The sequence below is a fragment of the Homalodisca vitripennis genome, chromosome 6 (assembly GCF_021130785.1).
Source record: "Homalodisca vitripennis isolate AUS2020 chromosome 6, UT_GWSS_2.1, whole genome shotgun sequence".
Taxonomy (NCBI): Eukaryota; Metazoa; Arthropoda; class Insecta; order Hemiptera; family Cicadellidae; genus Homalodisca; species Homalodisca vitripennis.
The window spans coordinates 107995373-108017936 of record NC_060212.1 but is presented as its reverse complement, the minus strand read 5'-3'; the positions used below and the strand labels follow the sequence as shown (position 1 = coordinate 108017936).

General features: G+C 33.7%; 2 protein-coding genes across 2 annotated transcripts in view; one reads left to right on the top strand and one right to left on the bottom strand.

Moving 5' to 3' along the window:
- Positions 1-42: 42 nt before the first annotated feature.
- The window catches only part of LOC124364706 (tripartite motif-containing protein 45), a 47339-nt gene continuing 24817 nt past the window's right edge, over positions 43-22564 (top strand). Inside the window, exons 1-2 of the mRNA XM_046820396.1 lie at positions 43-258; positions 8550-8710. Coding sequence (XP_046676352.1) covers positions 131-258; positions 8550-8710 — 289 coding nt within the window. The 5' untranslated portion in view covers positions 43-130. The remainder of the gene's footprint in view (positions 259-8549; positions 8711-22564) is intronic.
- On the bottom strand, positions 19263-22101 carry LOC124364705 (armadillo repeat-containing protein 3). Its single transcript, XM_046820395.1, has one exon. The coding sequence runs from the start codon at positions 22024-22026 to the stop codon at positions 19465-19467; it is 2562 nt and encodes an 853-aa protein (XP_046676351.1). The 5' UTR covers positions 22027-22101; the 3' UTR covers positions 19263-19464.

Here is a 22564-nt window from a genome sequence, read left to right as displayed (position 1 = left end):
GGGATGAAGCCCCACAAGTAAGCGTGAAGCATCGCACCTGTCAGTACTTACAAGGTCAAACTATGCTTAACATATAATCTTTAACCTGGCCGAAATACTTCATACGATTGTGTTTTTTTTCACCCTCGGCATGGATCAAGTGGCTTACATCTTTGGAAGTTTCTCAAGGCGAAGGCAGTCTGAAGAACCAAAAGGAGCTCCAAAACGCAGGTCTGTTGATGTCTCACCCCAATCCTCCTCTTCGCTACGGAAAACAAGGTGAGGGCTCAAACCATATTTTATAAATTGTGATTTTTACAGATTTTTTCTTTCAAATCAATAATATTATTGACCTGAATACTCATGTATTTTAAATTTATTTTAGAGCATTTGTCAGGTTATCACTTGTCTTTTTTGTTTTGCATAATATATATATATATATATCCACAGAAACTGGTTACTCTCTTCAACAAATCAAGAACAAGCCACTGTATAGTGGTACAAAACATTTACGAATTTTCGTGTATCAAAGTACACTTCATCAGATAAACACAAGTATACATTGTATAAATATTTACAACAAATATGAAACAAAAAGAAAGTGAGGAATCAAACAAAAAAACCTAATATATATATAAAACTACTTCAAAAATACTAATGATTTTTCTAAATTTTTACAACCAATCTTCCATATTAAAAAATATAGATGAAATTGAGTCCGGAAATATACCTTTTTGTTTATAAAATATATACTGACATATTTAAGAACGTATCCAACAATCTCGGTGCTGTTTGCCTTTTGAACCTAATCAAATAAATTGATTAGATATAAATTCTGTTGATTTTGTATGTTCATTGCTATAATGCTGGAGTAGTTCTACTACCAAACTTTCATTAGGAATAATAAATTACTCTATTATAAGTGGCTTGTTTGACAAATGAATGGATTTGAATGCATTTAACTATTAAACATTTTATTATTTAATAGTTAATTTCAGAGTGAGGTTACAATATTAATGTGCAGTCAAAATTATCTGACTTCAAAAAAAGTCTAAATATATTTTACAAATCTTTTTGTAAAAACAGTTCCAATTATACTCAGTCCATAGGAAATGTATACAAAAATATATAAACAATGAAATTAATTTAGTTTTTGTAAAGTAAATCAAAATTAAGTTTCAATATTTTTACACCATTGATGATTTCTATTACGATACTGATGATGCCAGATTTTAGAATTAAAACTACTTATAATAAATCTCTTTCAAACAGCATATATAGCTGTTTTACTATCCACTAATTATAGAATACCAAAAAGCCCAGACTTCATAAACCTTATTACAGCAGGAAATTATTGAATTAAATGAGGCAAAACTAAGAGATGATAGTTTAAAAATTCCATTCATTATATTAATCGCATCAACCGTTTTGTAGATATATGCAACACTGTTGTGTAATCAATGTCTTATAACATACATTCTTAAATTTATATAGATTTTCTATAATTTCATAATGTTTTAATGATTGAAAATAAATAACAATATGTATAAATAATTTTCAAATATACATATTTATTTTAAATTCAGTTATTTTTACTGTGTTATACTCCATGAATTTTTGCACTGAGTGGGCTCTAGACAACAAAATTGTGAAAGTTTTCAATTGAATGATTTCTTTATGTCATCAAATTATTATATACCCAGATGAAATTCCCTCAATAATAGTTAAAGACTGTAAGGAATATCTTGTGAAGCCAATAACAAATTTGATTAATCAATCATTAGGAACAGGTGTTTTTCCAGACAAGCTTAAATATTCAGTAGTGAAACCCATTTACAAAAAAGGTGAGAAAACTCAAGTCAAAAACTATTGTCCGGTTTCATTGTTATCAGTGTTTTCCAAGCTATATGAGAAAGTAGTAAACCATCAATTATACAAATACCTAGAAAAAAATAGTCCGATTACTGGTTGTCAACATGGCTTTAGAAAAAATTACTCAACTGACACGGCACTTACCAACCTTGCGGAGGAAGTTTACAATGCTTTGGATGGATCACAGTCTACAGTGGCAGTGTGCTGTGATTTATCAAAGGCATTTGATTGTGTAGATCATGATATCTTAATGAAGAAATTAGAATTATATGGAGTGAAGGGCACATCTTTAAATTGGTTGAAGTCATATATTACATGGAGAAAACAAAAAACAACTTTAGTATCAGACTATAAAAAGTATCATTCAGAATAAAATGTAGTGTCAGGAGTTCCGCAAGGATCGATCTTAGGACCATTACTATTTACATTGTATACAAATGATCTACCCACAAGACATAGACACGAAATTAGTCTTATATGCTGACGACACCACAGCTATAATCAAGGAGAAAAACTTACATGTAATGAAATTATTAGTAGAACAAACTATAGTTAAATTAGAAGTTTAAAGTTAATGGAATGATTCTGAATACTACAAAAACAAATATTATTCACTTCAAAAACAGACAGCAAAGAGAAGAAATGTTTACAGTCACAATAGATAAAGAACAAATAAATAGCTGCAAAAATGTAAAACTATTGGGAGTTTGTTTTGATGAACATATAACATGGACAGGACAAACAAAAAACTTATGTAAAAAACTCAATTCTATTTGTTTCAATATGAGCTGTGTTACACACATCACAAGCTTAAAAACAAAGATGACCCTATACTATGGCTATTTTTACTCAATTAATTATGAAGTTTGGAATTTACACTTTGGGAGCTCAGTAGAAATAGCAGAAAAAGTGTTAAAAATCCAAAAAAAGATTATAATAATAATGACATTCTCATCCAGAAGAAGTTCTTGTAAAGAAAAATTTAAGAAATCGAAGATTCTTACTGTCCCTTGTGTGTACACGTATGAAGTACTGAGTCAAGTTCATCAAAATTTGAACTGGTTTCTAAAGAAAAAACTATTCATCAACACTATACTAAAAATACCAATTTGTTTATATCCTGTACACACCACAGCCATATTCGAAAAAAGTTTTTATTATATGGGTATTAAACTTTACAACAAATTGCCTAACAATTTCAAAGAAATGCCACAAGTTGAATTCTTAAATAGAATAAAAAGTATGTTTGTCGAAAAGGCCTACTACAAGATTTCCAAATTTCTAAATGACAAAAACATAATAATCTAATTATGAAGATTAAGTGTTTTCTCCTAAGAAACTTAATTTAATATAATAAAAACTCAATAATTAATCTCCATTTTGTTGTTTGAATAATATGTTATTATATTGTTACCAATTTTATTGTTTGATTTGTTAATGGTTTTATTAATTTTATTGTTTTACTAATTTTATTGTTTTATTTGTTAATTGTTTTACTAATTGTATTGTTTTATTTGTTAATTAGTTTAATGATCGATTGTTATTACGTTATGGTGCACTACAATTTTAATGTTATCTGACTCAGGAATGTTTTACAAAATAAATGTTTGACATAGGTTTTAATACTGTTAATTAGTTTATAGTTAATTTATTCATAGCTTAAAATGTTAATACTGTTATTTATATTAGAGCTTATTTATTTGTTAGCAAATCTTTTTAGCTGGAATCTTGTTCTTTTTAAATATATTACTACTAACGATGGGAGACCGAAAAAAGGGAAATTTCTGACTATGTCATCTGTCTTACCAGCATAGCTGGATCTTGTAAGATGTAATATGACAATAAACATTCATTCATTCATTCATTCAGAGTTTACAGTATCTATAATCTAACTCCTGCTTTGTAAGGTTTCTAAATAAATTTAGTCTGAGCTATTGATCTAGGGGTTTAATTATATAATGATCATGGTAGTCCCTTTATATTATTTACATTTAAACTTTTAACTCATTATTTCTTCCAAAATTTATAGTTACTGTTTTACTGTGTTACTGTTTTCTTGTTTCACTGAACGATGGCAAATGTCCGGAAAAATCCTGTTTCCTTCACAATCCTTCCATCGTCAAAAATAACCTTTAAACAAAGAAAATTTATAGATGAGATAAGAACAGAAGTTCTACTCTTTAAAAGATTCTCATGACTCTTCTAACTTTAGTTTTAAATAATATTCTTATAGACATTTTTCTAAAAACAAACAGTCTCTGCACCCCATTTATATTACATCCCCACATTCGCAATATTGTATGATAAATAATAAATTAATTTCATTACAACACCAAAGAAAACTATAACATATTTGGTTAAAGAAATAAACAAAGTAGAATAACAGGAATGTAGCCAATAAAGATTAAAGGGGATCAAGAAGACTGATATTTCCCCGTAGTGGACAGAAAGTAAGTGCAGTCGACCGCTCATTCCTCATTTTGTTCATTAACAAGTTCTTGACCTGTTTTAATGTTGAGACAGATCTTTCAGCAGTACATGTCAGTAATACTGAATTATTTAAATAATAATAATCACTTGCAAAAAAAATTAATTAAAGTCCAGACCTCTTTTCTGGATATGTCCTTGTAGAATAGGAGAATTTAAAATCAATAAGCAAAGCATTATAATCAATAAATAGATATTATTTAAAGATTTTAAAAAACTTAATAGAAGCATTTACTAAATCCTTAAAATACCCTAACAGATTTTGGTAGAAATTACTTTCTCACTGTAATAGGGTCAGTGAGGTACTATTTATATAGATGGTAACTTAATCAAACATAGAAAACCGGTTAAACAATGCTCTAGATATGGCAATACACATGAACCATAACTTGTTGGTAGTCTATAGTTCTGTAATTGTGATAATACTTTAACCAAGAATAGATAACTACAAATAAGTAAACTTTTATTTTTTTTAAAGCGCAATAAAACAAAATTTAAGTGTTACTTAAAATAGTTTGTAATATTTACAAAATTATATTTTTAATGTGAATTCTATAAACAGGATGTTTAATGTAAACTATTTTCCTTGATTTTTGACATTCACCAAATATACTGCCCACGAGCAGAGCCGAACTCAGCTTTTGCGGGCCCCGTCACACCGCTTTAACCCCTCCCTAACCAACCATTATTGCATTAAAAACATCTAGTTATTTTGTTAATGATAAATAATACAGAAATTCTCTGCTCAGAATTTGAATGTGATCATGATGATTTTAAAAGTAATATTAATTAACGATAATACAGATTTAGCTTTTAACAGTAGCCTATATTAGATTGAGCTATATCGTCCGTTTCAAATTGACATGTGGCGGGGCCCGTCGGAGTACAGGCCTGCCCATGCGATCAATGAAGAGTCGTATAACTTGACTTAAATCGAACTGGAAGTCACTCAATGTACTCAAAACACCATTCCATAATAAGACCACTACTTGCCAAAGTGTTTTTTTTTGTACTACTTGTGATTTTGTTACTACTAATACGCAATTACAACACAATTAATTAACAGAGCTCTACACATGTGTCATTACAGTTTACAAAACTTTTACTAACATTAAATTTTAAGGTTCACTTTCTTTAATCATGTTTTGTAAGTATTTTAGATAGTAGTTTTAAAATGTTTTAGAACTATATCAACAGTTAACGCATGAAGCAAATTACTAAAGTATGAAAACAATTTCATCATTAGCTGATAGAGTTGGGTATGTATAGAAGACTAAGGTAGAAAGTTTCTGCCAAACTGAAAACGCAACACAAATGCTTAAATGTACGGCTGGTGGATCCAGGATCTTCTTTGCTCTTAGGGATATGTAGTATGGTAATATGAATTCATCAGAATAATTAAGTGAATTGTACAATACACAACGGTGTACCCTTGGTAAAATTTACTGAACTTTTAATATTGATATAATTATTTAATTCCTGATTTATCTCAAAAATCACTAACTCAAAATTCACAATAAACAAATCCAAATAAAACATGCTATAAACACACTATCTGATTCAGTTTTACATTGACCACAACTTTTTTAATGGTCTATCTTCCCTTAGTTTATTACTGTTGCATGTATATTGTATATTGGTTCAGTCTTATTGAACATACATTTATATGGTTCATTTAAATGTTACAGTACCATAAATGTCCCGTTAAAAAGTAGTTTCAATTTAGTAATTAATTAGTTTTTTTCCATTGTTCAGATGTTTTCATTTATTATCTTCCAGGTAGATGTAAAACCATCTATTGTTGGTGGTTAATGCAGTATTATACGAGTATTAATCTTTTCAGTGCCAAATTTGGTGGTATTATGATTTCTAGGCAGAAGTAGAAAGTTAGTTTTGTATTATACGGTTTATGACCTTGAAAGTGCTGTGGTTTTTTCTATTCAAATTAGAGTTTGAACCAGTAGTAAAGTTTTCAATCAGAAGTTTTCATTTTTATTATCAGTTTATTTTGTTTTTAAGATTGGTAAGTTTGTAACCAAGAAACTAATCTATTTGTTCTGATTTTTTCTGACATTTGCCATTGTTCAGTTTGACTGTACGTTTCAATATCTACAAACAGATCTCTTCCTCACTAACCCAACACATAAATATAATCTAGGTTGAAATAAACCTAATCATACAAAGTGTTTTGTCACACATCAATTAGGAACTGCAATGTGAGTCAGCTTTATACACAGTGTATCTAATAAAACAAACACTAATTATTAATACTGGACTAAAGAATACAGGTCACTCTGCACTACAGAAAGAAAATAGATCTGCATTTAATAACCAGCAACTGAACAGTAACCTTAATAATAATTAGTGTTTGTTTTATGAAGTGTATTTGTTAGAGACAGTGTGTGTAGAGTTGTGGATCACAATACTTTGATACGATTTTTTTATTTTAACATAGATTATAGTGATGTGTTGGGTTAGTTATCCAACTGAAGACGAGATAAGGTTACAGATCCCAAAATGTAGTGTTATTATTTTTTGTATCACTGAACAATGGCAAATGTCTAAAAATTCTTTTACTTCTTTTTGAAATATTTTAATCCCAATAGCTCCTACAGTAAGTGGTCATCTTCTACTTACTAAAATTCTTATGGCTGTTTTTTGAGAACTATTTGCGATTTTCCAAAGCAACAGAGATGGCTTTCTCACCAATAATTCAAAGCTCTCTCATAATGTGAGTCTATGTAAAGTGGCTGTGTACAAACAAACTTGACAGTGTCATAAGCTTAAATATTTTATTTCTAAGAGGGAGAGAGAGATAAAAACTAACTTGGATAATATCAATGCTGGATCAGTCTCATGGATTTCACTTAATACATCATTGTCAATAACAAACTGTGTCGGTGAACTGTTCTCTTGCAGACCATGTCGGACTTGCAGCATTTATTAACAGTAGATCTATTCAACCAATAATGAATAACAGCGGTCATATGTTGATTACGTTTTGTGGCAACTATTACACATGAAATAGTCTGTAATTCAAGTAACTAACTTGGCAGTAGACATCTAAAGATAAACATATTCTTCTGATCAATATTCCTATTCAGACAGTTGCATACATTCAGTGACATCAGGGAGATAGAACCCTCACAATCCTTAAAAATAAGTAGAATATTTGTATAACATCAATCCAACTAGAAATATTTGGTGTTGTTATTAAGTGTCTAAACAAACTTATTAGCACTGTATCACAGGGCAAATATGTCCAATAAAATCATCCAATACACAATTACATTAACATCCGATTACCAAATTACATTAACACCTTCGCTGCTGGTCTGTACTGAGTGAGACCATGTAGTCCCACACCCCTCGGTTTCCTAAAGTTTCTGCTTCAATCAACGTGTTAAAGAAGAATCAAATTTCAAGACACTTAAGTCGATAACGTTCCTTATTGAAAATGTTTTTTATAGTGGAAAATAAATACACATGGTAAAATGAAGAGTAACCAAAATTATCTATAAATATTATATTTAGCCATATATCTAAACTAGTACATAATATTCAGTACATTTGTAAATTTGTATTACTGTAATATGTTACACATAACGTAGCTATGGTAGGAAGGGTTGATTCAATTGAATTTTCAATTTAGCTTCAGTTCACCTTCCTTTTATTGCAGCGTCTGGTATCTGACACTGTCTCAGACTTGACTCCTGGAGTCATGTTTGTCTGAAGAGATCCTCAGAAAGTCGACGACGAAGAAGCTCAATACGAAATATTTATATTATTTCAACATCAGAGACACTTATAAATAGGTGAAGTGGTAGTCTCATAGTCCTATCAGGTACACAATTGAGTGCACTACGATGTAATAGACACGATCTCTAAGCACGGTGGAGCAACCGAGTTTTCTACATATAATGTTATTCCAGATTTGTAGATTTCAGGAGTCAAGTCTGAGACAGCGTCAGATACCAGACGCTGCAATAAAAGGAAGGTGAACTGGAGCTAAACTAAAAATTCAGTTGTGAAATGTTAATTGTTCCAGCAAATAAAATATTATTAATAATAAACATTCTTATACTAAATATCTTACTTCTTTATTTACATCATTATTAAACTGTTAAGTTTCTTTTTACTACGAATACAGGATTATGTCTAAAATTTGAATGTCAGATTTTAAGTTAAGATAGTATTGTTTTTAACTGAAGGGTTCAGATGCTGATGGAAGATAGGTCCATATTCAACTGTGGTATCTGTAACCGGCAACTTGTAGAGCCACGAGTACTGCCCTGTCTGCACACATTCTGCTCAAGGTGCCTGGTTCCTCTCACCAAGTCAGTTTACTCTGGGCCCAGCTCCCAATCTCAAGGTACTTTCTTGTCCGTGGGTAGATTTTGAGATTTCAGTCTAATTAGTTTGAGTAGTAGTAGAATTGGGAAAACTATTTCAAGTGCTTGTTACCTCAGTAAAATATTCATTTTAACAAGTTAAGTGTATTTCTATTTATATAGCTTATACATATTCTTTTGGTTTCTATATTTAACAGCCAGCTGTAGTGAAACAACCTTAATTTTTCCTCATAAGAAAAATTTTATACCTCAAGCACTTTTAAATCCTTATTTTTTTGTAAAGCCCCTTTTTTAAATCGTTACTGCTAAATAAAACATATGTTAACTATGAGTTCCGAATTAATATAATGCTTCGTTATTGGCCACATAATTATTCTAGTTTATAAGAAACTAATTAACAGTTATTCTGACTCGTCACCAACCAAGTAATTTAAGGTCTTGTGCCCAGAAACTGGAATTGAATGCAATTTCAATAGAAATAGTACAAAGTTGTGGAGCTGGAATTGTGCATCTAACCTCGTGCGGTGCTGAAACAAATTGCTGACTCCAGGGCTAGCTAGCCTCTCACACAGGCCCTAGTCCTTTTTGATTGGTCACGACCGCTGAGGTGATGACCACCGCTTGACCTGCTGAGCCAATGGTCATCAGTCGCATTCAAAATTATAATATACAAAATAATTGAATTATCTCGATTATTTTGTATATTATTTTATATTATTCTTTTAAAGACCGATTTTATAAGTGAGCAAAGCTTTTTAATTAAAATTATTCATTCAAATTCAATCACCACGTGAATAGTTCATTTACCTGTGTCAAAACCATTGGAAGTTCTGATTAATTATTTAAGTGGGATTAGTGTAGTTTACATTTTTGATCTTAGTGTTATAAGAGATATCTCATTTTAAACATACAATTAATTAATTATAGAGATTTTCTTTTGAATAACATATAAAACTGTTTAAAAAGTAAAAAGTGTTTGATGAGTATTTTAATTATGTGTTTTAATTTTAAATCTCCTATTATTCTGCAACCAAAAATAAGGTCATAAAAGTGCAGGAGGTTTAATATAGTTCTTAAGGGGCTACAATCAAGATAGTACAGTTGGCTCTTAAAACAAATTGAATCACTGAGAAAGCCAGTGAGCAAAGCATCTCTTTATTAGAAATTGCTAAAGAAAATTATGGATCTTGCACTATTGACAGAATTAATTAGTTCCAGTCTTTGGCATACTAATATTTATCCTATATTGTATCATTTGTTTTCTCTTTTTATTCATAACAAATCCTCCAACAAATGTATAATTTAAAGGAGTATTATATTCAAGTTAGAAAACATATTAATCTAGGTAACTGTATCTTAGTTTAAGTTACCTGAACTTTATTCTGATCAAGTTAGTTTCTTACTTTTATTTAAAATACTAAATACCTAAATACAAAATATAAATTTATTATTATTAAAAATATTTTTATAGTTATACTTTGGAGTATAATGAAATTGGCAATAGACCATATATTTTCCTCTGTATAGTAATTATCTAAGGAAATGAGGGTAATTACATTGAATGAGGATAGTACCATAATCATTCAAACTTCATGAAACTTCATCAATAACTTCATGAATAACTTGACAACTTTACATCCAAGGACAAGTTGTCTCAAAGGAGGAGGTGGAGTGGATATATCATGAACATCAGCGTACTTGTAAGCAAACTGCAGGTCTTCATATATGTCAAGCAATTTTTGTATGAGCGTAATACTTGCATATGTATCGCCTGTAAAGGATTGAAGCATCCTGAAAAATTTCAGTTCTCTGCCTAGATTAAATTTTGCAATATCATGCAGACGGACAGATGGACAGACATGAAATTTGTTCAGCCCCTTGAATAATAGGCTTTGTTAACATTTAGCCACAAATATTAAACTGTACTCCATATTTCACATTTAAAATACAAATGTTATTCATAAACTAGAGTCCTTTTTGATTTTTAGTTTTCCATTCTTACAAAATCTAGACTTTGCTTGTCAATTTCACATTTGAGTATTCATAATGTTCCTATATTTACAGGATGCCAAACATTTAAGGAAATATGCTTCACAAGGACATAGCCAGTGAGGGGGTCCAAAGAGTCCGGACCCTCCAAAATTTTCAATTACTTTTTTAGTAACCGATTATTATTATTTAAATAATTCAGTATTACTACTACTACTACTGCCGTGGCTCCTGGTACCCAAGGTGGTACTTTGCCTCGCCAACACACTGCCTCCAGATCTCTCTATCCATTGCCTCTTCTTCCCTTCTTCCCAGTTTTCTTACGTCTCTTCTGATCTGGTCTCGCCATCTCAACTTGGGCCTTCCTGGTGGTCTTCTGCCCTCCGGATTGTTTACAAGGACGTTCTTGACTAAGGAGTTGTCCTCCTTCCTTAGTAAATGGCCAGCCCATCTCATTCTCCTACTTCTCACCTCGGCCACTATGTCTGGGTCCATATATAGTTGCCTCAACTCCACATTATGCTTTATCCTCCACTCTCCATACTTTATTAATGATCCAATAATTCAGTATTACTGACATATTTAAAAGATCGTTCTCAACAAAGAAACATAGCAAGAACTTTTTGAGGAACAAAATGGGGCTGCACTCTCTGTCCACTAAGGGCAAATATCAGTTGTCTGGACCCCCTAACACTTTTTCCTGGCTACGTTCTCGGTGCTTCATATTAGATTTCTGTTATAGGAGAAAATGCAAATACATCATAAGTATTTAGAATAAAATGTTCTTGAGTGTAACTTTCCTCCATCATAAAAAAAACCTTCTTAGGCAACATTATTCTTAACACACCAGTTCAATTCTTGGAGGTTTCTGACTGCTACTAGTTCCATCGGCCCGGAAACAATGATGTCACGTCATCTTTTTCTGTTATCTTAATTTTTATGAACTTCTATAAAAAATATGTAAAGACATTGATCCAATCCTGCTGATCAAATGTTACCTATACAACGTAGACCTAAGTGTACCTACCTCCATGTTTGTAGATATAAACAATGGAGTAATCTGAGAGTTGGTCAATGGCTGCCTCTTTCTCCTTCCCAATTTCTGCAGAAGAAGAGGTTGCAGTTAGCACAGTCATGATCTGAACTCCCATAAGAGCACTGAGATATTCAGCAACAAGACAATAAATGCATTTAGGCAACATCAAATTCGATGACAGTGCATGTCTCACCAAGTGATTTTTCGGAGCATTAGTGATGCCAGACTTTTTCAGGATATCTCAAGAACAGAATTATCTATAGAGTTGGAACTTTACACACTCAGTGGATTGGCAATATTCTTTTTATGTTTTTCTATCTTATGCAGGATATTTCGAGAATAATATGTGCTACAGACTAAAAATGTTGTACAAAGTTTATCTCTACATAGGCACAACCCAGTTTGATTATAGTGCATATCCGTCCATGGGATTTGGCTGAGCATTAGGAAAGCCTATCAGCATAAAGAGAGATATCTCAAGAACAAATTCAGCTGTAGATAAGATCTATTCCATGATCAAGATCATTAATATAGCCAACCACACTCGCTTACATAGGCATATATACAGAGGGGGCTCATTTATAAGTACTCATCAGTGGTGAAACTAAGACTTTCCCAAAGGGAAATGGATCTGCTGATTGAAGAGCACAACACACCACAGGCTATAGAATGAATCTGAATAAATTCAAAATTGAATAAATTAGATAGACTTAATTCAAAGTACATATCAAATTTAACTGCTGTATTTCAAATAAGTTGGATTGCTGTTATATATTTATTTATATTAGATATTTTGGAAAGGTTATAGCCCCTCATCCCCCCCCTAGTTACACCATTGTCTAAAATAATAGTAATATATAGCTGGCAAATGTGACATCATATATTTGACTAATATTTAGAAGAAATGTAAAATGTGTTGTTTTTTTTTTCATAGTAAAAGTTAAAGTCTCTGTTTAAATATTGTAATACAAAATCTGTTAATCATTCAAAAGTGTATTATTGCTTCCTCTGTAAGTGAGTCAGCTCATTCACTAACACGTAACATCTTAAAAAATTATATGTTTAGACAGTTACTTGTGATCATTAATACTCACAGTGATCGTTGCTAAGATATGGTACATAGGAAGTATTATCTAATCACTATTTCCCACATAAAACTAAACTAATATTGCTGCCACCGAAAACTTGTCAATTAGCCATATGAGGTGATTTAAAGATAAATATACTGTTACATTACATATAAATATAATCGTGTTTTTTAGTAATAATTTGTAAAAATTACTAACAAAAATGAAAACTGCATTAATATTAAAAAGAAAAACTATTTGTCATAAATTAGGAATAAACTCCCCCACATGATTTATCATCAGATTTTAAACTCCACCATTCCCATTCCCACCATAAAAAGAATATAGGTATTTTAGGATACTTTTGATTTATAATTTTCTAACTACTTCACACATTTTCATCAGTGTATCTTTTATACAAAATGATATAACTAGCTATAGTTTTATCCAACACTCAAAAGCTTTAATAGACCTGTTTTTGGGATATTTTGGATAGATAAAGGTCAATAGTCAATAGTCAATAATCTTTATTTACATATCATAAAGATCTGTATTTGCGTCAACAAAATTAATTAATTAATAACACACATCACTAAATAACTTCAGTTTCTTGCTTTACAATGCCTTGACCAGGTCCAGGTATTCTTTAATGGAGTAGACAGGTCTCTCCATAACCATTTTTTTAGTTGAGTCTTCAGTTCTGTCCCTTCTAGGCCTTTCAGTGTTGGTGGCAGCATGTTGAACAGTTTACATCCCATGTAGGAGGGTTTCTTGGTGTATTGAGTTGTATGATGAGTAGGTAGATGATAGTCAATAACTTTTTGGGTTCTGTACGAGTGAAAATCCCTGCCTCTTGGAAAGTCTGCTTCTTCTGTGTAAATGATTACTGCATGGAAGTAAAGAGCGACAACAGTTAAAATTCCAAGTGACTTTTAAACCTCTCTGTGCAACTGTCTTTTGGGCTAAGGTCTTTTTTCTGCAGAACAAGAACTTTGGTGAGATTTGCCTCAGATGTCCCACCCCAAGCTGTCAGGCCATACCTAATGTGCGATTCAACCAACACATAGTAGGCTGTCTTTGTTACGTCTATGCCACCTATCCATTTCATCCGACGTACTGCAAATAATCCAGTACTGAGTTTTTTTTGTTGTTAATATGTCAGTGTGATTCGTCCAAGATAGGTTGGAGTCAATAGTAATTCCCAATAATTTTGTGTGATTTTTAACTGAAATGTCAGGAATTTCTGGACAGTTGTCTCGTCTTCTACTGAAATTTATTTGTGTTGTTTTTAGTGGGTTTATTTATAGCTAAGTCGTTATTCAGGCAGTATTTAAGTGCTTTATTTGTTGAGTTTAAAATGTTTGAGTACAGTTCTTGAGCTGAGTCATTGCTACAAATCAGGGTTGTGTCATCTGCATAGAGTACAGGTTCTACATTCTCAGTTGTAAACAGCTGTGGGAATTCATTTGTAAACAGTACAAATATAAATGGTCCCAGTACCGAGCCCTTTGGCACCCCTCGTACCATTGGTAGTGGTTCAGATTTATAAACTTGAACTCTCCCATTAATTGATTTTTTGACCTCAACCATCTGCCTACGCCCTTCAAGGTAGCTTTCTACCCAATCTCCAGCCTTTCCTTTGATTCCCAGTTGTGACAGTTTCTGAAGAATAAGTTTATGCCCTAGGCAATCAAAAGCCTTACTATAGTCCAACAGAATTGCTGAGACGTGTTTGTGATTCTCAAGTTGGTCACTCACAAATTTAACTAGGCTATTTATTACTGTGATGGTAGATCTTCCTTTTAGGAATCCATGTTGGTTTCTGGTAATGAGATTGTGTTGTTCCAGATGCTTAAGCATTCTTGAAAGGGCTATTTTTTCAATCATCTTTGAAAGTGGAGAGAAGTGTGATCGTTTGAAAATTTACTGGTTTTGCTGTGGCTCATTTTTTGTGTTTAGAGTAGATTTTTGAAATTTTCAGTGCAGAAGGAATTGACCATAGCTAAAGGATTTGTTAATTATTCTTTACAAGTGGTCCTGCTAATTGTTTTTGCACAGTGTTTGACAGCCTTTGATGGGATTTCATCTACTCCACAGGATAATTTTGACTTTAGGGACTGTATGGTTTTTAGAACTTTCCTCTTGGTTTGTTGGTGTGAATTCCATATGAGGGTGGTTAAAATTTTGTATTCTGTGCTCAGAGGGAAAAGGTTAGGTTTTTGGAGCTGTTTACGGTTTTCTTCTAGTGTTGTTTCTGTGGTTTTAGAAAATAATTGATTCAGGTGCATTGCAATTTTTAAAGGGCCTTCTTCGATTTTATTGTGTATTTCTATGCGCATTAAGCAATTATCCATCTGTTTATTTTGCTTTTCTGAGTTTATAATTTCCCATACTGCCTTTGACTTATCATCCGACTTGGTGATGTGTTTGGCACTGTTTTCACGCTTAAGAGTTGTTAGTTTTAGATCATATGCCTTTTTATGGCAACCATTATCTCTTTGTCTTTATTACTGCCTGTAATTTCATAAAACATTAAGAGATGTTAAGTAGTCATTTTTGAGTTGCATTGCATCATTGTCATAGAAAGCTTAATTTTTTATTTCGGTCTTGACCTTGTTGGCTTGTTTGGACATGAATAATCTAGTGCTCTTCTAAGAATTAAGTTGAAAGCTGTGAATGCCTCTTCAGCATCTTTGGCATTATGCACACTGCCCCAGTTTACTGTGTCTAGTTCTGTTTGAAAGCAGTCAAGATTAGTTTTGTTATAAATGTCTTCTTGTCAGGGTTACTTGTGTCTTGTTTTTGTTTAATGCAAAGTCTATGGTACATAATTGACCAGTGTGATCGGATAGCCTAGAATTGATGATGGACCAGTCTATTTTATTATCTGGTATATTCGTGCAGATACAGTCAATGGATGTCTGGGATGTGTTAGTTATTCTGGTTGCAGGGAGTGGTAGTCTTTTGATTCCATAAGTAGATAGTTCTTCTTCAAATAAAATAGTTTCTGTATTTGGAGATAACCTGTCAAAATTTACATTACCTACTAAAATAATTGGTCTGGTTTCAGATTGTGCTGTAGTCAGTATGTTAGATATTATTTCTATTGCTTGTTTAGCTTGTCCCTCCAGGCGAACAATAAACTCCAAGCAAGTGAAGTGTGTGACCTTTCGAGCTTAATTTTATTAGGGCAGCTTCACAAATCAGTTCTACACAGTGGGCAGATATGTCCAGTGCACTGATCCCCTTGTTTGTTGTTTCTTGTGCGTATTTAGCAACTCACCTAGTTTGTGACATTCTCTGCTGTAATCTGCCATTAGCACATAAACCGTTTATGTTTGCATTTTACATTTTACTGGTGTTCAGTCCATGTTCTGTGAGGACTAGAATTTTGGGCTTCAAAGTGTTAAGCAGATGGTTGAGTCTGTCGATTTTAATGGTCAAACCTCTAATATTTTGATGGAGTATAGTTATTTTTTAAATATTACTTTCGAGTTTTTTTAGAGCCGAGTTTAAGAAAATTCTGCTCTTTCCCCTGATTTTTTGACATGATTTCCTGGGCTGTAACCTATTTAAAAAGCATGGTCTTGAGGAGTTAGATGCAAAGATTCATTTGGAAAGGAATTTCTAACAGGGTTACTTTGGTTATTTTATGGAGGCTTTTAGGAGAGTTTCATTGAGGCTTTCTGTGGTGTAGTTTTTTATGTTTTTATAAAGAAATCTTCAAAAGTTTCACCTTCTTTTACTTTGTGGGCTGTGTTAGGAGGTTTTCTGATAAAGAAGTCATCTTGTAGTTGGACCTGCTGTGTTGCTTTGAATGTATTGGTGGTTTGTTTATTAAGATGAATGATGTTTTAGGGTGGTCTGTTGGTTTGTTAGTTGTATATAGGGTTCAGGGTGATGAACCTCTGCCTTACCACAATGATATTGAAATCTTCATTGTCACTTGGAGGGTCGCATGGAACAGAAGATCTGACCTCTGGTAGAGTTTCTTCTGAGTCAGTTCTTCCTTTAGTCTGTATTTGTGTCACACAGAAGTGTTTCTGTTTTTTGGCGGGTTTTGGCAGTTCTCCCTCAATCATTGTAGGTTGGTCAGTTGTTTTGGCATTGGCCCTCATGCAGAAGTGTTTCTGTTTTTGTGGCGGGGTTTGGCAGTCTCCCTCAATCATTGTAGGTTGGTCAGTTGTCATTTGGCCTTGGCCTTGTGTCATGCAGAAGTGTTTCTGTTTTTGTGGCGGGGTTCGGCAGTCTCCCCCAATCACTTTTGGCCGATTGATTGTCATCTGATTCAGGTCTTCTGCAATCAATCGTTCTTTTTCATTGCATTTAGCCAGTTTCAGTGAAACACTGAAGATATTCTTTTTTCCCCTCTTAGTTGGAGCTTTGTTTGGTTTCACTAGCAAATTGTTTCTAATTGTTCTAAGATTTTGTGTTTGTATTGTTGAGCGAGATAGTACATCAGTGTGTGTGTGTTTTGAATTTGTGTTGTCAAGCCCTTTACTGTTTGCTCCAAACTAATCTGTCTTGCTTTTAGTTGTGCAAGATCCACCAGAAAGCTTGAGGGGCAAGATGTAGATTGATGGGTGAATTGTGGAACTATTTCCGTTTGAGTTCCATTACTAAAAAGTAACTCTGATTTTTTAGTTTCTTGAGAGCTTATTTTCTTTTCAAGATTTTTAATTGTGGTCTGTAAGTGATTTTATCATTTTAAAATAGTCATCAATAAGCTGTTCTTGTTTACTGTCATGTTCTTCAAAAATGTTTTGTGTATCTGAACGGAGTGTCTTTTCTTTTTCAAGTTGATCCTGTGTTTCAGCAATATTTTGTAGTAGGTCTTCAATTTTACTGATGTACTTGCTTTCTTCCGCTTCTAAATTTAAGACCTTTTCTTCCAAAGATTCTAGTTAACCTTCTAATCTAATGTTTTTTTCTTTTAAAAGGTTGTTTTCCTCCAGTATTGCTGTCCCAATTTTACTAGCCAATTGTAATTTTTCTTCATTATCATCTAGGTTTTCTAGAAAATTATTTTCATTTAGACTGCTTTCTAGTTCATGTGTAGAATTACACAGGAGATCTAGACACTTGGGAGAGTTGGGAGTAATTAGTGTGGTTGACTCAGAATTATTTTTTAGAACTGTTACAGGAATATTCTGGCAGCCAGCATGATGCCACATATTACAGGGACCAGTGCATTTTATCCTTGAATATTTCACTCCAATTGTGCAGGAGCCACAGGGGAATTTTGGGGGCATTTTTATTTTGGCTGTTTCCTGTTGTAAGATAATAACAGAAGTGTAAAATTTTGTTTGATTTTGAGGAGTAATCTAATTCCTTGTCATAAAGTCAAACCCAAGCAGCCTAAGCTAGATAGGTGCGGGAGTCAGATGTCAGCGGAGTGTTGGTGCTGTATAGTCAGGTGCACAGTCAGCAGCTCCAGGTTAGTGCTCCAGTCAGTGTGACACACATTGCACTGCTGGCCACTTGCTACTGAGATGGAAGTAGGTCACTGTTGTACATCTGGCATCATATATTTAACTAATATATTGGAGCAATTGGCTTGAAAATTAATTAGTTTATTAGTGTCAAATGAAGAAACTCTTGCTTAATATATTCAAATCTATAGTATTGTTGTGTCCTAAAAATATGCATAATAATAATGCATAGCTTTTTTTAAATTGAGTCAGTTACTTGTGTTGTTCTATTTTCTTGGATCTCTATAAGTGAGTGGACTTACAGTTGTTCCAGGTAGGTTGTGTGCACAAATATAGTAATGTTTGTTAGATAATTACCACATATTATACACTTTTCACTGGAGCCACTTCACTGAGACTCTAGTCAGTCAGCCATTTTTGTTGTTAGTGTTTAGTGTAGGGTAGGGCTGTCTCATGTCAAGTTTCATAGGGAAAAGTTTAGGGCACTAATCTCAAGTCATGTCGTCTAGGAAGAAGGAGGAGCCAGCTCTGGACCAGCCTCTCCAGTCAAAGCAGGCAGGGGGTGGCACATCCTTATGGCAAGAACCTTTGACTCTTAGGGAACTAATCCCACCAACTCCAACAGTTATCTCCTGCAGTAGACAAGACCTAGAATTACCCTTGTTACTCAGAATCTCAAAATTTGCGGCTAGTGATGTGCCACTCCTGGACATTCATAAGGTTGCCCAAATTAAGTGACATATTGGTTTTTGCTGTACCCAATATGGGTTTAACTGGAAGGTACAAACCAGCCAGAAGTGAACCCTCTTGGGGAATGAGTAACACTCTCCCTTACACTATCCCGTATCACAATAATTCAAAATTTCAATTACAGTGTTTTTAACGTATAACCTCTGCTCTACAACAAGTTTGCTGCCAACTAGATCTGAATACTACAAATAATATTAAAAACGTTATGGGAGAGGGAATGGTACTTTTAAGTTACTCTGCATAAAACACACTATTTACTAACTTACAATTATAATTTGCTTAAACAATAATTTTAATCTTTAATTTAATCTGATTTCATCAATTTATTTACTGAGAAACCATATGAAATATTCAAACACAGGAACAACAAAAACGTTTTACTATTACAAATAAATCTTCACAGTTTATAAACACTATTTTTGTAAGTCTTTTTTAAGAATTTTATGGAAATGCATCTACCAGTTTTGAATAAATATTGTTTGATATGAACAAAAAATAGTTCAAACCAATCCACAATAGACACTGGCTTCATAGGAGTTGAGAGGATACAGGGTTACTGGGGATGCCATGAGATCCACTACGTGGCTGGGTCTAAGCAGGTGATGGGGGTAGGCTGGGCGAGGGGCTGGAGGAATGCAGGGGACTGCTATTTCTACCCACCCCCGCTGGTGGTATTGGCCCCTCACTAGTGCAGCGGGCAGACCCACCTGGTCCGCCAACACCTTGAACAGAAAAGCTCTCTCCAGGTGAAGCCCTACCCTCATCCAGCCCACAGGAATGATACTATTCATTATTTCCACTTTCAGCTCATTCACGTGCAAGTCAAGATTATGTATCGAGCAACGTTCAAATCTATCTGTACCACCCATTTGTTTAGCTACAAATTCTCCTATCAGTAATGTCTTTTTTTTAATAGTGTCTCCATCCACAACACTGTCTTTTCTGTCTGACTCAATACTCAAAAACCCATTTTTATTAAGTATTGTTTTCATAGTTTCAATGTACTCCTGCAAGTAAACATCAACGTACCTGAATTTCTCACACTTATAAGAGTTAGTCATTGAGAGAACACTTTCATTTTTACTCAATATACTTTTAGTAGAGGCTGTCCTTTTTGATGTTAATGATCCAGAACTTGACAACCTATAGTTTTCTTCAAAGTTTGCTACATACAGAATTTGAATTGGGCAACAGTTGTTTACTATGAAATATTCCAGTATCGGAAATTGATTTTTATCCAACTGATTCCGTGTTAAGCTCAATTTCGTTATGTAAAAGTTTGAGTCAGTAATATCAGTTAGATCAAGTCGCCCAGTCATCGCAAACTTGATGGGTAAGAACTTGTTTAAAATCGTCTCCAGTGCGACTTCCCAAGCTGGACATTCATTTCTGAGGCCTCCTTGTGACAACAACCAGTTGAGGGCATTCAACCGGAGCAAGGTGGCAGTGAAGCCTTTGTCATTGGTCACACACAGGTGAAGGAAAGTGGCAGCTGACTGCAAGAACTGAATATTGTTGGGCCGTTGGGTCACGGCAGACCAGACGGTTTCCAAGCCATTGAGTGCTCGTAGATAGTGACGGGTCTCTGGCTCCGATAGCAGGCCGCACAACGCTTCACATGCTGATAACTTCAGAGGCATTGTGTCTTCTGGCAGCTCTCTGAAACAGCCAAGAAGAGAAGATATCAAGCTGGGGCTTACAACTTTCTTTCTGGTGGCAGGATGACTTCCAAGGACTGTGATGCAGTTGCAGGTCATGATCAAAGCAAGTGCTGGCATCTTCTCATCATACTGGCTTAAAATAGATTCGAATACATCCTTCATCTCAGATTCCACAACAAAATTACAAGAGTCAACATCACGCTGTAGAATCTCAAAGAGGGCTCGAGTGGCAGCGGTCCGAGAATCCCAAGCTCTGTCTGGGTCAGCCATGACAATGAGCAGTTCCCTCACAATGTCCTGTTCTAACATCTGTTGAAGCGCCTGATAGTCCTGGGTGAGCCCTGCCACACATTGGCACACTGCAGCTGCCAGCCCTACGCCCTGCTCCTGTACCATACTGACCAGCTTGGATATCAAACCACTCTCAACCAGCACCTTTCTTCCAAGACGTGTATTAGTGACCTTGGCAATTACTTCTATTGCCTTTCTTCTCAGGTACAGGTCATTTACAAAGTCCATGTAAGAAAACAACTGCAGGACTCCATCTTTCAGAAAATTCTGGGCAATATTTGGATCATCGTAAATATTTCCCAACACATCCAGGCATTTACCATGTACATCTTTCCACTCAAAGTTCTTTAAAATTGACAAAATCTTCAGAACCCCTCCTGCATCTTGAAAATCTTTTGAAAGTTTGTTATCTTTTCTGTGTTGAGTCAATATGTTAAGGACATCAAGTGACAAGTTTTGTATGGCTACGTACTCACTCATTAATAAATCTATCAGTGGTTTTATGGTGAACTCTGGTAAACTGGTAATTACTGAGTGATCATGAGGGTCTTGGATTATGTTGTAGATAATTTGTAGGGAATTCTTCTTAATGTCTGGATCTGGAGAGGCTAATAAAGGAAGTAAAATGTGGATCAGGTTTGTTTCCAGAAGTTGAGAAAGTCCAGCTTTCGATCTTGTCAATTCCGCTATCATGCATAATGAAAACTCCTTTACAACAAAATCTTCAATTAAGTTAATCATATTCATGATGGGTGAAACAAACTTTTCCTGTAACAAAATTTCTGTTACTGGAGGTAAAAAGTTCATTTCACTCAACAGTTTAGTGGCAAATCGTTTGACAAAGAGTTCTGAGTGGTTGAGCAGTGGAAGGAGTAATGTTAAAATTCCCTCCTCATAAAGGACTCTTGCATTTTGTTCCATTTTTGATGCATATTTATCTAAAGTAAACAGTGCCTTAAGAATTACAAAATCTTCTTTGCTAGCAAGAAGAAGGATCATCGTATGTGATGACTGTATTTCCACTGATGTGCTTTCAAATGCAGTTTTTGAAGCCAACTCTCTGTCTTCATGTTTCTTATTTGAAATTGTAGTTTTATTGCTTTTAACCATGAAAATGCAGACCACAAATCCGAATGCAATGTTTAATCTTTAATAACCAAAAATACTGTAGTGTTTATTTTACGTACCATATGTTCAATTTATGACATGTTTATATAAGGCATAAGGCACTGTGATAATAATCAAGAACTCACCATTTAATATTTTAAGAGGAATAAGTTATCTTTATAAAACAACAGCTATTATAGGATAGTTACTAGTTAGTGGCTATAGAGGAACAAATTCTGAAATTTAAAAATAAGGGCAATTCTGTTGAAATAGAAGAGACATGCATTAATAAGAATATATTAAGTTATTGTTTTGCACCCCTACCATTCTTATTTTACCAACTAGCTTCTTATTCCATGTGTCCAGAAAGAAGCCACTAACTTTTGTGTACAGATAGTATTGACTAGTCTCATTGTGTAAAGAATGTAGCAATTATATAGCTTCTTCCTCATTGTGTTCAGAAAGTCCAATAGCCTCTTACTCTTTTTAGCCAGAAACTAACAACTAGCCTCTTGTTATCTCTTGTCTAGAAAATGCTGTT